This window comes from Ammospiza caudacuta, chromosome 12 (genome assembly GCF_027887145.1).
Source record: "Ammospiza caudacuta isolate bAmmCau1 chromosome 12, bAmmCau1.pri, whole genome shotgun sequence".
NCBI lineage: Eukaryota > Metazoa > Chordata > Aves > Passeriformes > Passerellidae > Ammospiza > Ammospiza caudacuta.
Window position 1 is genome coordinate 5,379,312 of NC_080604.1, and position 17,057 is coordinate 5,396,368.

At 38.2% G+C, this 17,057-nt stretch overlaps 2 protein-coding genes across 4 annotated transcripts in view; one reads left to right on the top strand and one right to left on the bottom strand.

Annotated features, from left to right (window-relative positions):
* The window catches only part of CENPP (centromere protein P), a 114,527-nt gene that overhangs the window by 11,789 nt on the left and 85,681 nt on the right, over positions 1-17,057 (top strand). The window lies entirely within an intron of this gene.
* OGN (osteoglycin) lies at positions 1,172-13,336 on the bottom strand. Its single transcript, XM_058812775.1, has 7 exons — positions 13,109-13,336; positions 12,237-12,483; positions 7,428-7,512; positions 5,336-5,494; positions 4,653-4,855; positions 3,986-4,081; positions 1,172-3,683 (listed from the first exon to the last, which is right to left on the bottom strand). The coding sequence occupies exons 2-7, from the start codon at positions 12,396-12,398 to the stop codon at positions 3,513-3,515; spliced, it is 876 nt and encodes a 291-aa protein (XP_058668758.1). The 5' UTR covers positions 12,399-12,483; positions 13,109-13,336; the 3' UTR covers positions 1,172-3,512.

A 17,057-nucleotide genomic window follows, 5' to 3' on the forward strand; every position in this document is an offset into this window, starting at 1 on the left:
TTGTTTTTTCCAGCTTCCTTTGATGCTTTCTGATCCTTAGATCAGCAGTCACTGTGGTTTCTGGGACAGTGATTTGGTTGTTGTAAATATTTCTCATTTTAAAATATAATAACAAGGGAAAAAAAGGAAAGAGTTTTGGAGAAATCTTCAAATTGTTGTTATATAAGCAGTTTTTAAAAATGTTTGTTTAGATGTTGAGTATAAACAATGAAATTATCTACTAATTGCTAGAAGATGTGTGAAGATAATTCATTGAAGACACTACAAGTTTGTCAGTATTACAGATGTTCTTTCTAAAGGTAGTTTTATTTCCATGGTCAAAGACAAAGGTAAAGTTGAAAGACAAACCAATTTGGGAGAGTATTTACCAAATATGACTGACTGTTCTTAAGAAGAGTATTTTAGACCTTCTTATTTTTGTTAGCATTGCTAATAATTTAATGTTGAAACAGAAGACTTTCTCAGGTAAGAGAATTAATAAAAGGTTCAAATCTGGCAATTCAAATAACTGGATTGCCAAGGAGAATGTATATTTGTAGTTTAATGTTTCAGTAATTTGTGGGAAAGCAATTAGATATATGTTAATATATGCATAATACCAACTCAAGAGTCTATCCTGTTAATATTCACACTTACAAAGATTACAGACTCCTTTTTAATTTTGTGTATTTATTTTTTCCCCCTACCTGTTCTCTAGACTCTCCTGTTTTGGAGAGAAAACTCCTGGGGGGGAGTCTTGGGTTTATAGCTTTTCTATTAATGTGAGTTTTTTTTAAAGAAAACAAGTGCCAAGGCTTTTATGTAGAAATAAAATAGTTTCTGATACTTTCCTCAGAGTGTGGAGTAAAAACACCAAAGGTAGTTTATTTTTTCTTTCCTGTTTTGGTACCTGAGAAGAAAGGGATAATGTACAAGTGGGTGAGTACTTCAAGTAATATTGGATGTTTTGAGATTTGTGGCAATTCAAGGTCAATTCAAAATAGGTTTTGAAGGAGCAAGTGGGATGTTCACCAAGTATTCTGTATGGCAGGATTTGCTATTGTCACAATAAATATGTCTGTAAAATGGATTTACCTCTGCAAATAACCTCCTAACCTTAGTCTGCTGTGAGGCTGAACAACTGAGACATGTTGGCAAGGCTGGAAAAGCAGATTGTGGAAGCTGATACTGATAAACAAGAACAAACATTCAAGTTTTATTGGAATTTCAGAACAGAAATGAGTGATAGGAAAAAAATAAAATGGTTTCATTCAGCTTGATATTAGTACAGGTCACAGAAATAGGAGGTGGAAATCCTCCCTGCTGAAGCCTTTCTCACTTCATGTTTTGATTAACTTGCTGTGAATGGGGAAAATAAAGGAAAACACATCAGAGAACTTGGTGCCTGCATGAGACATTCAGGAGGTTCCACTTGTCTACTTTGGTTTGCTCACAAAGTGTTTAGAGCATTAATCAGTGTTACTGATGATAATTAGTATGTTTCAGAAATATATACAACATTTTAATGTGAAATTAATTGTGTGGTAGTAGGGAGGTCTTGGAATGTTTACATGTGTGTATATATTACAAAAACATGCATTTATTTGTGTATACACATTTTTGGTGATATTTACTGGTATTTATTTATTTTGGTGATTTACTGAAAAGAGTTTTAGTAGCAGTGATTTGTGATGAGAATAAGATCAGGGGCTGCTGCTTATGTAACATTATTACACTTACAGCTGTGTTTTTTTCCATCTTGGGCATTTATCACAAGAGATGGGAGAGAATTGATGGGTTTATTTTTTTCCAAATAGAAATTTGGCTTGACATTGGAATGTATTTTTATATGCTTTGAAGTTGTTTTTCATGTTTTGATAAAGACCTGGGAACATCAAAGTTTTATGATTTATGTGGAAAAATGAAAACCAAGTATTGCTGCCGGACTTGGTTTTGTTCTCAATTAAGACAATGGAATTTCCTTCTTGTTACACTAAATAACTTTAAATGGAAAATATTGGGGGTTGCTGTTTTTCTTGGGAAATGGGTTCAGGGCAAAAATATCTGTTCAGAATTAAGCGCCATCAATTCCCCATAGCACAAGCACTAACAAATTAAGGCTTAGCTAAATAAGATAAATAAAACTAATACAAAATATTTTGTAAAATCAATATTTTAGATGTAGTGATACGTCATCATGCATTTGATGCTTAACTATTTCTACTAATTAGGAATCTATACTAGCTTCAAAATTAGTACAAAGTGGATGTGGTAATAATAACTAGCACACCTTTGGCATTCATTTGTCTGGAGGCTTTCCACCTGCGGTAGCTATTGGAAGGGAGAAACTGGATGTCAGAAATGTACAGTTGAGGAATTAAAAGCATTGTACCCTTTATCAGTGATAAACTGAGTGTCAAGGCCTGCACAAGTCAATTTGTGTTTTTAATACACTGCATAGGTTCAAGGCATTGAGTGAAATGGTTGAAGTTACCTCTGATTTCAGATTAATGATGGAATTAACTTTTCTTTGTAGCTTCCAAGTCTGATTTGATTTTTCCCTAATGATCAGAAGTATTGTTGCAGAAGGGTAAATCTCTTTCTTTGCTCTGACATCTAGATGAAATCATACTTATTTACAGATAAACACATGAATTCAGCTTTGCTTTTAACTGTATTGTCACATTTCCTGTCAGGAGGAGCTGTGGAACCAGGGCTTGGTTGACATCATTAGTTAATAACAAAGGTATTTGAGTCTGTTATGCTGTATGTAGACTGTTCTTTTAAAATAGGAAGCTGATGTTGCAAAAACAGCTCTTGTGAGAACAGCTCAGCAAAACATATATATTTCACTTAAAAATACATTGTGTAAAAATAAAACACATGTTAATTTCAAAGTAGAATAGTAGAAGGAAATCTAAAACATCTTTGCAAAGTTCTAGTTGCTATGTTGCTTGGTGTACTAAACCTAAATAGGAGTTATTCTCATTTAACACAAATCAAGTTTTTGAAAAATGTTAATGAATTTAAGCTTTGAGAAGTTCTGTTTCTAAACATAACTTTCTCTCATCTGCATCTTCATCCAATACACTTTTGAAGGTCAGCTGAAAAGATCTCACTGCAGATTAAAAGAGTGGGATTAGAATTCAGAAATATTTTTCCCCTTTGGTTTGCTCATAGAAAATCCTGCATTTATCTGAAAGTAAAGTGTGGTGGTTGTTCTGAGTGCTGGTAAAGAATGAGAATAAGCAGTTTTGTGTGATTTTATCTAAAGAGTATGTGGTGAAATAAAAATTGAGATAATGTGTGTGCATGTATATATATTTTTACACTTTCATTAACAGAAAAGATTCTGAAAGCATGAGGGACACCATAAGTAGTAAAGTAACTGAAATGGTTATTTCAGAGAACGGTGCAACCTAGCAGGAGCTCCTGGGTAAGCAGGGAAAAGAGCATTAGTAAGGGAGAGGATATGAGCTTGTAAACAGAGGAAGAAGTGATCCTTGTTGGATGCCTGGCTGGCACCAGCAGGGTTAGTAGTAGGTGCCCACGGGCAGCATCCTCAGGCAGGAGAAGGCGTTGACGTGCTTGGCCAGCACGATGGGGTTGCCCTCCATCCTGATCTCGTCCATGCGCGTGCGGATGTAGCGCGTGTTGTTGGACTTGCAGAACGTGTCATCCGTGATGCTCGTGATGTTGTTGTACTGCAAATCAAAACATTCTCATAAATAAATCCATACAGGCATTGTTGATAAAAGATTAGAGGTTCTTTTGGCCATTTCCTATCCCTGATGTACAGAAACTAATAATAAATCCTTGCATGGCAATTGGCATCTTCTGAGTTTCTAGATGGTCATGGCCATACACATTGGCATGGTAAATGGTTTTATTGAGGTGCAGTGAAAAACTGTAGTGGGAGCTGTTTTAAAATAGAATAAGTTTGATTGAAGTGTATAACTCCTGGGGTGTTTCCTAAGAGAATGTTAAGGAAATGCTTTGGGAATACCTGAAGGTGAAGAATGCGCAGACTCTCCGGTAAGTTCAGGGGCACAGATTCCAGTGCGTTGTGTCCTAAGTAGAGGTAGGCCAAATTTGTGAGCTTCTGTTGAACAGAAAGAGAGGTTACTGATGCTGGTACTACCTGAGGTTAAGTAACTCATGCCTGTTACAAGAAATCAGTAATTTTTTCTGATCACATAACCTGTGAACTGATGTAACAAAAGCCATTCTTTTGCTGTGAATGTTGAATTCTTTTTTATCAAGAAATTCATAGAACAAACCTTCTATGTTTGGGAAATTTCAGTGTCAGCATGTTGGTTTTAAAAGTTGAGATCACTATAAAGTACTATATGTGTATTGTTTATTAGTATTTCTGCAGTCTTCAGAACTCTAAGCCATCAATTTCTGGATATTTTTTCTTTACATGTTAGAGAGAAAGCAAGCAGGTGAGATATTTCATAGAAAATTCTTTCCTATATGGAGGACATGAGAGACTGAGTGCACAAATGACTGATATTCCAGAGTGCCTTAAAAGCAAAGCAAAAGCTGAAAAGCTGCTTCATCTTAGTTTGTTTCTTAGATTACAAAAAAAAAATAATAATTTTTGCAGACTGAATAGTCTGGTTAGTAATTGTGGTTACTTCGATTACCTAGATTATTGGGTTTTTCCTTACCTTGAAAGCATTTGCTTTGATTCCTCTGCTCTTGATTCTGTTTTGGTTTACATTAAGTGATGTTAGTTTGGGAGGTAGAACAGGAAGTTTTACAAGTCGATTTTCAGCAAGAGAAAGTTCTTCCAACAGCAGAAGCTTTGAAAAGGCTCCATCTTCTATTTCTTCTATCCTATTTCCACTAAAATCAATTCTTCTCAAGGTAGCTTTACACAAAAGAAATTAAAATCTAAGTATCGACTTTATAATTACATGGCATGTGAAATGTGTATGGCTGTATATGCTAAATGTTGTACTTTTGGCTGCAGCATCTAAATTGTGATCTGCAAATGCTATTAAAATTGACATCTGGGTTTTTTCCTGGTCTTAAATTAGAAAAAATTATAAAGGGAAATACTCTGCATCCTTCTTTTTGTCTTAGAGATAACATGATTTCAGCTATTCACAGAATTTCTCATGCTGTGGAGTGAGATAGCTGGCAGAGCTGTCCCTGGAGCATTTGAAGGAAAAATAACACCTGCTCATTTAAGACTGTCTGGGATACGGAGCTGAATTTTACTTTTAGCAATCTGCTCTTTACCTGATGTTTGGGAATATTAAGATGTTTACAGGATCCAAAATGCATGTTCATTGTGCCTTTCCATTTTGTGTTCTAAAGCAGAGACAGAAAGTGGGGTGTCACTCACTGATGTCAGCGAAGTCTGAGGCTGCAATCCTCTTGATCTTGTTGAAGCGGGCGTAGAGATACGCGGTTTCCTTGGGCAGGGGGGGCACGGCCTCGATGTCGATCTCCTCGCAGTACACGGAGCCGCTCAGGCACACGCACAGCAAACACGTGGGCAGGTCTGCCAGCAGGGCACAGCACACTTACAGCATGCTCAACTCGCTTCAGCCTGCTTACTCAAAATATGCTTTTTTCTAGTGTCTTTTAAGATTTCCTGTTGTTAGGTTTTCAAAAAAATTCTATTTGCATCAAGTTCTGAGAAGATTTATCTTCTCAACTGTTTGGAGTTTTTTGTTCTTTTCATTGTGTATGATTTCTCTGTGTATAATCTCTGTTCTTACCTGAGCATGTGACATGCTATTAATTGGCCTGAATTCAGTTTAAATCTTTAGATGGCTGAGAGCATGGTGAATGTGACAATTGCAAGTTTGACCATGTTAAATATCACATTTGGAACCAAACCCACAAGGAGAAACACCTGGCAGTGCATTGGAGCATTTCTGGCAGGCCACACAATAGCCTGTGTTATTCCTAGCTACTCTTCTGTCTAAACATTTTGATCAAAACTCCAGCAATTATGTTTATATATCACATATGGTTTAGGTTGGAAGGGACATTAGAGATCATCTCATTCCAACCCACAGACAGGGACTCCTTCCACTAGACCAGGTTGCTCAGAGCCCTGTGCACAATCTCTATCTCTCTATCGGTTTTATACTGAGGTTTTTGCAGCTGTTGTTTTAAGTAGAGAAAGTTTTTGTAATGTAGTTTGAGACCTTTCTGGCTTGTGCTAGTCCTCATGGACAGTAGTAAAGTATCAGTAACTTCTGCTTTGCTCTAGTCTTTTCTGCCAGCAATATTCAAATACATGTAATGAATGTGGCTTTGAATCCTGTTTCATCTCCACTGTTGTCTTGTGCTGTGTTCTCTATATTTTGAGAGTTTTGGTTGGCTTCCACCCTGGAGTGAGTGCAGTGCAGACAGCAGGGTCATTCCATGGGGTAGTTGTCACCACACAGCAAAACAGGACCTTCTGCAAGCAGTGAGGAGTTACAAAAGCAGCAGGTCAATACTGGGAAGCCAGTACATAAGAGTAATTCTTTTTCTTACAGCAGCACTGCAGAGAACAGAATGAAGATTTTGAGGTTTAGCTTGTGAATATCATAATTTTTAGGCTGCAGAGTTCTGCCCTGTTTGGTGATTTGGGGCTTTTTTATTTAGTGGCTTGTTTTCATGTTTGTGTAGGAAATGGAAAATGTCAAACAACGTTGTCACTGTTAAAAAGGCAATGTCTAGAAGCTCTGATGTTCTTGGAGACTTGCTCAGTTTTGATGAGGCCTTGCTGACAGGTGCTGTTTGGCAATAATTAACCTTGAATTAGCACTTTGGTAGACACTGACAGTCCACTGGTCTTGCTGAATCATCACTTATTTTTGGAAGTTTATATCATAGACACACAAAATAAGTGTTTCTTTTTCTGTCTGCTCTGTTTGGCAGAAAAACTGTCCTTTTTGTGTTCAGAGAGCAGTGGGGTTTGTTAGGAGAAATCTGGACAGTGTACCCAGAGCCTGTAGGAAGCTTTGACAAGGGAAGAACATTCCTGATGTATTTTAAACATTGACCTCCCTGATCATCAGATGTAAACTTTGAGAATAGCCAATTGTTCAAATAAATCTGTTGAAATAATTTAAGCACATAGTATTTCATCATCACTTGGGTTAAACTGTGGAACTTACTGGGGGATGTATTTTCTATTTCTTTGTCGTCTTGTCTAACTTATTTAACTTGGGTGCATCTCAATGGCAAATATGACTGGGCAAGTCTGTGGAGATGCTTACAAGCTGTGCTTTGTGTATTCAGAGTTTACCTGAGGATCCTTTAAATTTTTCAGCCTGCTCCATCAGAAGTTACAAGGTTTTCCACGGGAGATATGAAAGATATTCATAAACAAAAACATTAATTCTGTAGCCTTTATCCTTTGCACTTTAGATTTGTATGTTAAAACATTCTTTTGGATATCTTAGACATCACATTATTCATATCAGTTAACTTACTTGTGTCCTTTGTTGGTGGGACATCAAGTTGGCTGTCATCACTTTGTAGCATTAGGGAGGTGTGAAGAGAAACATTTGTTCCAGCCTTTTTGAAAGAACAATTGATGTTTTAAAACACAAACCACAGACAAAAAGCCACAGAGCATTACAAGGATTTGAAATAACATCTTTTTAAAGTGAACTTCATACAATATACCTACTTATCATACTTACTTTTTAAAATGCTTTTATAGGTTGGATGACTAAGGTGATGTATTGTTACTTTTACACACAAACTACTCACTTTAAAAGGCAAGAAGGGAAGGTGCTGCCAGTGCTCTTTAGAAAACTCAAGTTCTTTAGGAAAGAACAGTAGACACAAAATAGAAATAGAAAATATAGTCTATATGGTGGGAAGGAATATCTAAGTGGTGGATGTTTACAAACAGAGTTTTGAAGATCAAGATTTTGCATATAATGCAAAACTCAGTAGGATTCTTGTGAGTCTAAGTTGTATTTTGTCGTTATTTTACCCAAATAATCTCAGTAAAATGACTGAGATGTCCTTGCATTTCAAGTTATTCAAAATTCCTCCTGGAGATAGTCATCACATCTTTTCAGTTGCAGGACAACTTAGTTTATAAATACATTCCTTGCAGGTATTGGCTGAAATTGAGTTTCCATTATCTGCATGTTAGTCTGTTTTAAGGTGTGGGCTGCTCACAGAAAGGGCCTCTTCACACAGAATCACTAGGTTGGAAGAGACCTTCAAGATGGAGTCATCAAGGGATGGTGACTCCACCATCTCCCTGGGCAGGCCATTCCAGAACTTTATCATCCTTTCTGTAAAAAACTTTTTCCTAACGTCCAACCTGAATTTCCCTTGGCACAGCTTGAGGCTGTGTGCTCTGATTCTGTCAGGGCTGCCTGGAGAAAGAGCCCAGCTCCACCTGAGCACAGGCACCTTTCAGGAGCTGTGCAGAGTGATAAGGTCACCTCTAAGCCTCCTTTTCTCCAGGCTGAGCACCCCCAGCTCCTTCAAATGTTCCTCACAGGGTTTGTGTTCCCAGCCCCTCTCCAGCCTCATTGTCCCCTCTGGATGTGCTCAGTGTCCCAAGGTCCTTCCCCAACTGAGGGGCCAGAGCTGGGCACAGCACTCAGGGTGTGCCCTCAGCAGTGCCCAGTGCAGGGGCAGAACGACCTCCCTGCTCCTGCTGGCCTCACCATTCCTGATGCAGGCCAGGAGCCATTGGCCTCCTTGGCACTCTGCTGGCTCATGGTCATTTCAACCAGCACCCCCACGTCCCTTTGTGCCTGGGCACTGTCCAGCCACACCATCCTCAGCCTATAATGCTGCAGGAGGTTTTGTGGCCTCTTGTGATGTAGGGAACAGCAGTCAGGTTTTCATTAGGCATTGGAGCAATTTTAGAGAAATACCTATTATTACTGTATTTACAGTATAGATACAGTGCCTTATACTGTCATTTGCATGAGGTAATGTTAAGGGGATTTCAGTTTGACTGTGGTGGTTGTTTTTGGCTTGCATAATTTGTTTGTTGGTTTGGTTTTTTTTTTAAATGGGGAATATTTGTAGGACAGAACAACCCAATATGTTTTTTGGTGTGTGTGGCTATTGGAAACACATGCAGGAAAGAGCATTGTGAGATGTGGAAGATGTTTTGCTTTAAACATGCTTAAGGATCAGGCCCTGGCAGGAGTGCTCTGTGGAAGAGCTGCTTGCACACTGGGGGTGCTGACAAATGAACCCCTTTTAGTTTTCTTAATCCCCCCACTCTCCCCTCCTTCTGGGACACAGGTGGTTCACCTGTAAGTGCAATGTGCAGGTAAGAGCATCCAGGCTCCTTCTGATACTGTGTTTTATTTGGTATTTAGGTGCCTGAGTGTACTTTACTTGTGGGAATTTTTTTTATTCTGCAAAACAAACCCCTCAGGCTTGACAGAAAGCCTGAGAAACAAATATCTTGGCCAGCCTCTGTCATTTTGACCCTTTTGTAGCCTGTGAATCATCTGTCCCTTGGCTCTTCCCTGCCTCTCCAGGCTCTGGCTCTGGTTTGGGCTAGCTTGGTTTGTCCTAGTGAAATTTTTGGGTTCTCAGTTAGGAAGTTTAAGGTTCTCAGTAGGATTCTGGCAGCAGTTTGGCCAGAATGCTGGGTGGAGGGAAGCTGGGGGTGTCAGCTTACCAGCTACACTCCAGCAAACAGCAAATCTCCCAGAAGCTTTCTGCAGGAGTTAGCTCACAAAGATAGGTTGATTAGGCACATGAAGACGTGGCCCTTGAGGTATCTGTGCCAGCAGAAATTTCTGAGTGCATGGACTGCTCATGGAACAAGTGGACTTGTATGGCTGCAGCTGGTTTGGCTCCTGAGGGACATTTACTAACGTTTGCTGGCACAGCTTATCTGTCCCAGTCTCCTACTTGAGCCATCAAAGTAGTCTTTGGTGGGAGTTCTTAGCTTAATGCAATGTACTCCTAATCTCTGCCAGTGGGAAGTGTCATTGAAATTAAAACTGGTAATTTGCAGAATACCATTAAATTCCTAAAATTAAAAAGTATTTGCTGATCAGCCATAAAAATTCCTCACTATGGAGTATCAGTGCACAAGATTGTTTGGATTATAACCACAAGTTCATTACTTGCCTATGTAAGGAATGCACTGAAGGAATATTGGCCTACTCACGTACATAAATTCCACCTGCCTCTTCCACTTTACTGTACAGACACATTAACACTTTACATCTAAATACTCCAACCATCTTCAAATTTCTGCATTATAATTTATTCATCTTATAACACAAAGGTCTGATAGTTTATGCTCAATGAAATGATTTAGTCCACATGTGAGACAGCATCTAAATGAGTGGTTCTGTTCTGTTGTGGAAATTAAGATTTTGTGCTTTAAATTGCTCAAATTTTATTCAAGACTGGTATGACTGTGGTTTCAAATAATCATAGTAATAAATTTCTTGTGATGTTTTACTAAAAACACTTTTTTCTAACAGTGTGTTCAAGCATACAGTAAGGAGTTAAATTTGTATGCAAGACAGATTTCTGACTGGGCATGCTTGAGGAAAGATTTGGCATGCATTTCAGTTCCAGTTAACACTTGGAATATTCGGGGAGTAAAATCAGTGCAATAAATGAATAGAAGATCTGTTTGTGCACCCCATGATGTAAACTGGGAACACTGGCACTTGTGTCAATGTAGTTGTTGCACATAAGGAACTCATTTATTATTTTGCAATGAAAACATGTCAATAGAGACCCGACCTGATGGAAATAATGACTGACTACATTCCTAGAATTATCCTAAGCAGAACTGTTGGCCTTCAGAAGACCTGCAGCTTATAGCACTGCCAGGAGGACTTTGATTTGTCTGTGGCACATCTGTTGGCACCATTTCCATGTAGGTAAACTCCTTTTTCCTTTACTGAAGCAGCAGCAATCTTCTGTAAGCAACTTATTGATCAGTGTAATCTGATGCTCTGCCTAACTGGTTAAAGTTAATAGGTTTAGTATTTTTTAAAGACTCACTTCTGAGTGGATAGTCAGGAATTAGTTAAGAGTCATTTATGTAGTCCCTTTTTCATGGATTTATGAAAACATGTTACTTCATCACTGTGGCAAATGTCAGATTTAAAAATACCTTAGACGTTTATTTGCCATAAATATGTAGCTGATTGTTTTCATCAACAGTAGAGAGCTGTAATTTAAGTAAATTTGGGAAATATTAAAAACTATACAAAAGGGATTTTTCTGTATTTAGACTGCAATTTTTTACTTACTATCTTTTGCTGTTTTATTTTTCTTGCTTATCAGGCTAAGTTATTGTAACAAGTACAGTTAATATTAATGAAAACCTCCTTGAGCTGTTCATACTGGGCTGTTACCACTTGGTTTGGATCTGTGGTATTTTCCTTGGCAACTACTCTTGGTACAGTTGCTGCTGTTTTTTCTCCCTGATCAGTGTTGTATCTCCTTCTCTCTTGGTGTGTACTGGTTAGGACTGAATGGGGGTGTGACATTTGTAACTGTCCCTGGCAGCTGAGGTTGTGGCACTTCACTTAATTCTGCCCTGGCTTTGTGTCTTCTGCTGTTGTCTTGAAATTCAGAGGCAGGAATGTGGAGCACCCAACAAAAACATTCTGTTGGGAGATGCTGAGAGTGCCCTGAGATGTAGGGGATATTCTTTTTACTAAGACCCTCAAAGTGTTAATGCGTAAGTGGCTCCTCCAGCACTGGGCATTCCATAGAATTCTATAGAAGTTTGGGAGTGCTGAACTGTTGAGCTGTAAAAAACCCAAACCACAGACCCCTGAAAAACTAAGGAAGAAACTTGATAGTTTGGCAGGTCAAAGGAGGAACTGTGGTTTATACTGGCAGATTATGTTCCATAAAAGGGGGGGGGTTCCAATTATTGCATTGGTAGTTAAAAAAAAAAAAAATCACCTTCCTTATTCTTAAGCAAACTCACTGAGTTAATACAACATAGTTAAAACTGTTGAGCTAGTAATTAATGCATCCTGCTCTTGAAACTCTTATGACTGCAGGCACATAAGAACAGCAGAGTTAAAATGATGCTTTAGCCTTATTTGTGCAAGCCTGCCTTCTTGGCTTACTCAGACTGTAGCAAGGGTAATTTTTTTTTTTGTGGTTTTAGTTTGAGTGGCTTTCCCTATGTCTGAACACATTGTATGTTTCCCTGTTATTTTAGAACTTTTCCATAAAACTCACATGCATGCACATAACACCTTTTTCATATAATGCTTATTTTAGTTTAAAATATTAAAAGGAAAATATAAATAAAATACCTTTCTTATATCCTTGGATTGCATTTCATAATCTTGTTGGGTCAGGCTTCCCATGGAAACATCTGTATCATACTCATAGAGTGATTCTTGCTGTAGAGGTGGTGCTGCATTTACCAAAGGTACAAACACAAACAAAAAAAAAGTAGCCTGCAAAGTCTCCATTCTTGCGCAGAACGATGTATGAGGCTTTCAGGGAGCTGGTGAAGATCTGCTCGTGCCTGGACTCTGGAGAACACTTTCTTTGGGACTGGAAATGAAAATGCAATCCGTCAAAACAATATTTAAAGCCTAGAGTACTTGTTGGCAGTGGTTTCTCACACATAAGGAACATGGAACAACTTTTAACTCTTGGTATCCTTTAATTAACTCTAACTTTATAAAACCTGTTCTTAACATGAGAAGAAACTGGGAAATAATAAACATTTTATAATAAATAGGAAAATATTCTCTTAATTGCATTTGTTTGTTTCCCAGTTTATTTTTGTTAAAAACAAGACAATTTTGTTAATATTAAGTATTTGGCATATATATAGATTAACTAATTAAAATATTTGAGGTTCAAATGCATTTTTCTTTATTGTCAAAATAAGGGGTTTCAAACCCAAATGCTCTATAACAAAAGCCTCTCATTGTCTTTTACTTTACATGTGAGACTAAACAAGAGAAGATAACTTAATACCCTCAGGATATTACACAGGATGGGCACTTTTCAGGCAGGAAAGGGGAAGAGGCTGCAAACATGATCTTTGAAACATTACAAATATGCATGCAATATTTGAAAAAATAAATCTTTGCACAGCATTTCTCTCCTCTTTACTCTAGTTTTATTTAAGCTCTGAGTTAATCTACTTTTAGGAAAAAAGTCCACCTACCTTTTTAGCAGATTCCAAGCTCTTCACTGAAACACCAGATATCCTTATCTATAGTTACTCTTTTGTCAGTGTACTTTAGGTTCAAGTTATGCATTACATCCAAATTGTTGAACTGAATGCTCTCTCAAAGTTTGAGTCTGAAAAGTGCTTTCTATGGGGTAGAAATGCTTTACCAGCATTCTCTCCCAGGGTGAGAGGTAATATCCTGGAGCAGGGGGTTGTACTTTGCATAACATTTGCAAATGCTAAGCCCGTGTAGCTCATCCTACTCTTGGTAATCCTTGTTAAAATGGCAGCTTTCTGCTTTGCTCTTTATATGTGCGAAGCCTTTTTCTGTAAATGAAATATTAATTGTGCAAACTGGAGGTCTCTAATAAGGCATGTGTTATCCATTTTGTGAAATGCTTCAGCCTAGAGACAAAGCAGCTGCTTTCTGAGACAGAGGTAGAGCCAAAACACACGTCTGTTGTATTAGTCACATTTTGTGAATAGTGAAATGTTTTATTATGAGTTGTATATGTTTAGAGAAGTTTTACCTATCTATGAAATGGAAACTTTTCAGTCTCAAGAGCTCTGGAAAAATGTTATTTAGAATTTCATGTATTTGTGTTGAGATTTTCAGACAATGTGTCTAAATCCTTCATTAATTAACTTATTAGAAAGTTTATTGAAAAACTAATTTCACAAAAAATACTTGGTTTGAGTAAAGTTCTACTTCAGTTTTACAGATAACTCAGTGAACACTGTCCAGGTGTAGAATTTCCATCTGAGCTATGAGCAGCAGTTTTCTGGATTTGTAATGCATTTCTTCCTCCCCCATCCTTTTCCTCATTATGAATTTTTGGCAGTCAGCACAAATGGGAGACAGATGACCAACTTTGAACGTTTATAGAGTAGCTTTCTCAAGTCTTTAAAAAGTATGTAGCAATAAAATCTAGTGGGAATATATCCAAATTTACATTTCTCTTTTATTGTCATACCTTTTTCTTTTTTTTTCCCCTAGAGTAATCCTGGTGATAAACTGTGGACCTTTTGGTTAAGTTTTCTTTTAAATGCTGCCTTGTTTAGCAGCCAAATGTCTGTAGGAAATCTGCAGAGTGACTAGAGCCAGTTGCTGTCTAAAATTTTTTTGGGTTTACAATACCACCGGTTTCTGAACTCATTTGGATTTTATTAAAACGTTTGTAGCTAGTTCATATGCAAATTTAACAATGGGATAGTTTGGATTTGAAGCTTGCTCTGGGATAATGCTGTGATGATAAAATGAGATGTGAAGGGAAGAGGCTCAGTAATAATGGAAACTGGGCCCTGAATCCCATTGATTGCTCTCTGCTGGAGCAATGACACCAGGAGTTTGGAAGGGGTGAAATTGCAGTGTCAGTACCAGCTTTGCATCCCTCCTGCCTGTCTGGGAAGTAATGACACAGCTCTGCTTTGTACTCACCCCTTCCAGCTGCCACCCATCTGCCAAACATCCACATTAGGATTTCCTCTGTCTCTGGGGCATCCAAATGTTTCCAGAGCTTAAATGTAACCAAAGGATAGCTATTCTAATGGAAAAAAACTACTAAGTGTTGAAGCTGAAAGCAAGATATAAAATATTAAATATATTTGTTATAGTTTTATGATAATTTATTTTCTGAGTACTGAAATCCTAGATTTCACAGCTACATAGAAAGTTTTAGGAATAGCTTTATCTTTTCCTTACATATGACAACTTTCAAAAATGAGAGAAAACTACTAGATAAATGAGGCCTTGAAAATGTAGGAAGTCTTCATTCAAGGAAAGATGTGTTTGTTTTGATCTCCAAGAGGAGAAGAGGCTCTGAATTTTTAGACAACTTCAGGAACAGCTTCTGCACAAAATGTGAAAAATCTGTGTTCATCAAGATCGCAAGATTTTGATTGTGTGCTTATCACAAAAAGGTTGTCATGTGTGTACTCTCTGCAATAGAGGCACCTCTCAGAAGCTCATCAATACTCCCTTACAAATATATTCAAGGAGGGAGATGTTAAGTAGTTCATTTGGTGTGATGTCATGAAGGAGTAGCTCACAGTGCCAAATAAAGCTGTAACCTTGTCCCATAGTTTGTCAGCATTGTCATGAAAGAAGAAAATGCATCAGCAAATATTGTCAGATAAAACCAGTTTTTGTCTGAACATGTAGCAGATGCTCAGAGCAGCACAATGATGGGGGTGGCATGGGTGGCTGCAAACAAGGAAGGGGAGTATTGCTCCCTTCAACTGCTTTTTTCCTGCTCAGAGTGAATAGAAATAACCAAAATATCCAAATCATGTGAGATGAAATATGTGGTTCATATGCATTGGCAGTAGGGGAGCTCACAGGAAGCAGCCTGGCAAGCAGGGAGTGCTTTCTAGGCACTGTTAGTGCTTGGAAATTGGATGTATAAGTGTCTCTTGCTTGGACTCTGGTTACAAGTATCCATGTACTTGGAAGGAGGTTTTTTTTCTGGAAACCTAAGCCTGCTCTGCTGTTAACTCATTGAGCTCCAGTTTTTGATGATTGTGTCCATGACGTATTTCTTGATTTCCCTATGATGTCTCATTTGCACTGACTGATTTCCCCACAAAATACTTTCAGCTGTACTGGATGTTAGTAATTTTAAAAGGTAATTTTTCCTAATTTTGTTGACATGGAATCGTGACTTCAATTTGAACAGTAGTCAAATTGTCATTTTGTAAGGATATAAAGTGTAGCTGAAGGTGTAAATGAACCACAAGACTTCTTGTAGTGGATAGAACCCAGGCAAGATTAATGGGATTGGATTCTGGTCTCTGGATTCTGCTGTCAGGAAAACTTAGCTTTAGGTGAAAAGGGTTGCATACAGAATAGGTGTAACATTTGTTCCCCAAGGTTTTCTTCTGTCATGTTAGACAACAAAGACTAGGAGGAGAAAAAGTGAGAAGCTGGGTGGGTGTGGATGGCAGAGGTAGCAAAAGCATAGGAGAGCACTACAGAAATTAGGGTAGCTATCCAAACTATCCATGTTGCTGACTAAATCTTTAGCATCTGGGAAATAATCTAGAATTCAGTTTATATGTCAATACAGAGGGGGTAGACTTTGCTCTGTACAAGACAGGTTGGAAATTACTTCTCCAAGGTGCCTGGAGGAATTGCATGGGGGCAGGGGCTGGCACTGCCTGTGTGAGGACTTGTGCTTGTGCAGTGAGAGGCAGAACACTGGGAAAAGAAAAATGGGGAGGAAAAACCACAGGGCCTTACATGTGCTGTGCTGAGGCAGCACTAGGAAGAGTCCCATAAAGCTGCTATCAAGATATTCCTTATGAAATAAACCAAAGCTGATATTCTTTTTAATAACTTGGGTTTTCTCCATGTTTAGGCAGAGGAAGTGCATTTTGCAGCTGCTTAAAGACCTTGGCTTTCATTTTGTATCCCAGTCTCTAAAGGATGATATTGGCAACTTCTGCCATTTCTGAGTTTTACTGTTTATAAGTGTTCTTGAAAAAAAATACTTTGGATTATTACTCAGCTGACCTGTGCTTGTGGTGGGTGCTGGGAATCCCTTTGAGAATGCTCAAAGTCGGTGTCTTCTCTTGGCCAGACATCTGTGCAAGACAGAATGAGATGAGGACAAATTAGGAAAGCTTTTAAAGATTTTTGGGTATTTAGAGACCTGGGCACAATGCTGGATTTTCTTTTGTGTGTGATATTTCTGCTTCATGTGGAAGGCAACGTTGGAGGTTCCTTGGCATAACTTGTGTGGAGTGTGATTTAAACACCTCACAATGTTGACCAGCTGTTCTGGATTGGAGTAATTATAATAGAAAAGGTTTTATGGAGGAAAAGGCAGTTATTGCAGCAGCCTGATAACATGTACATAATCTGCAAACAGTGAGAGATTGGCTGTTAAAGAGGGCAAAAGCATTGTGTTAGAACTTAACTTGATGGCTCTATTTTTATTTTCTC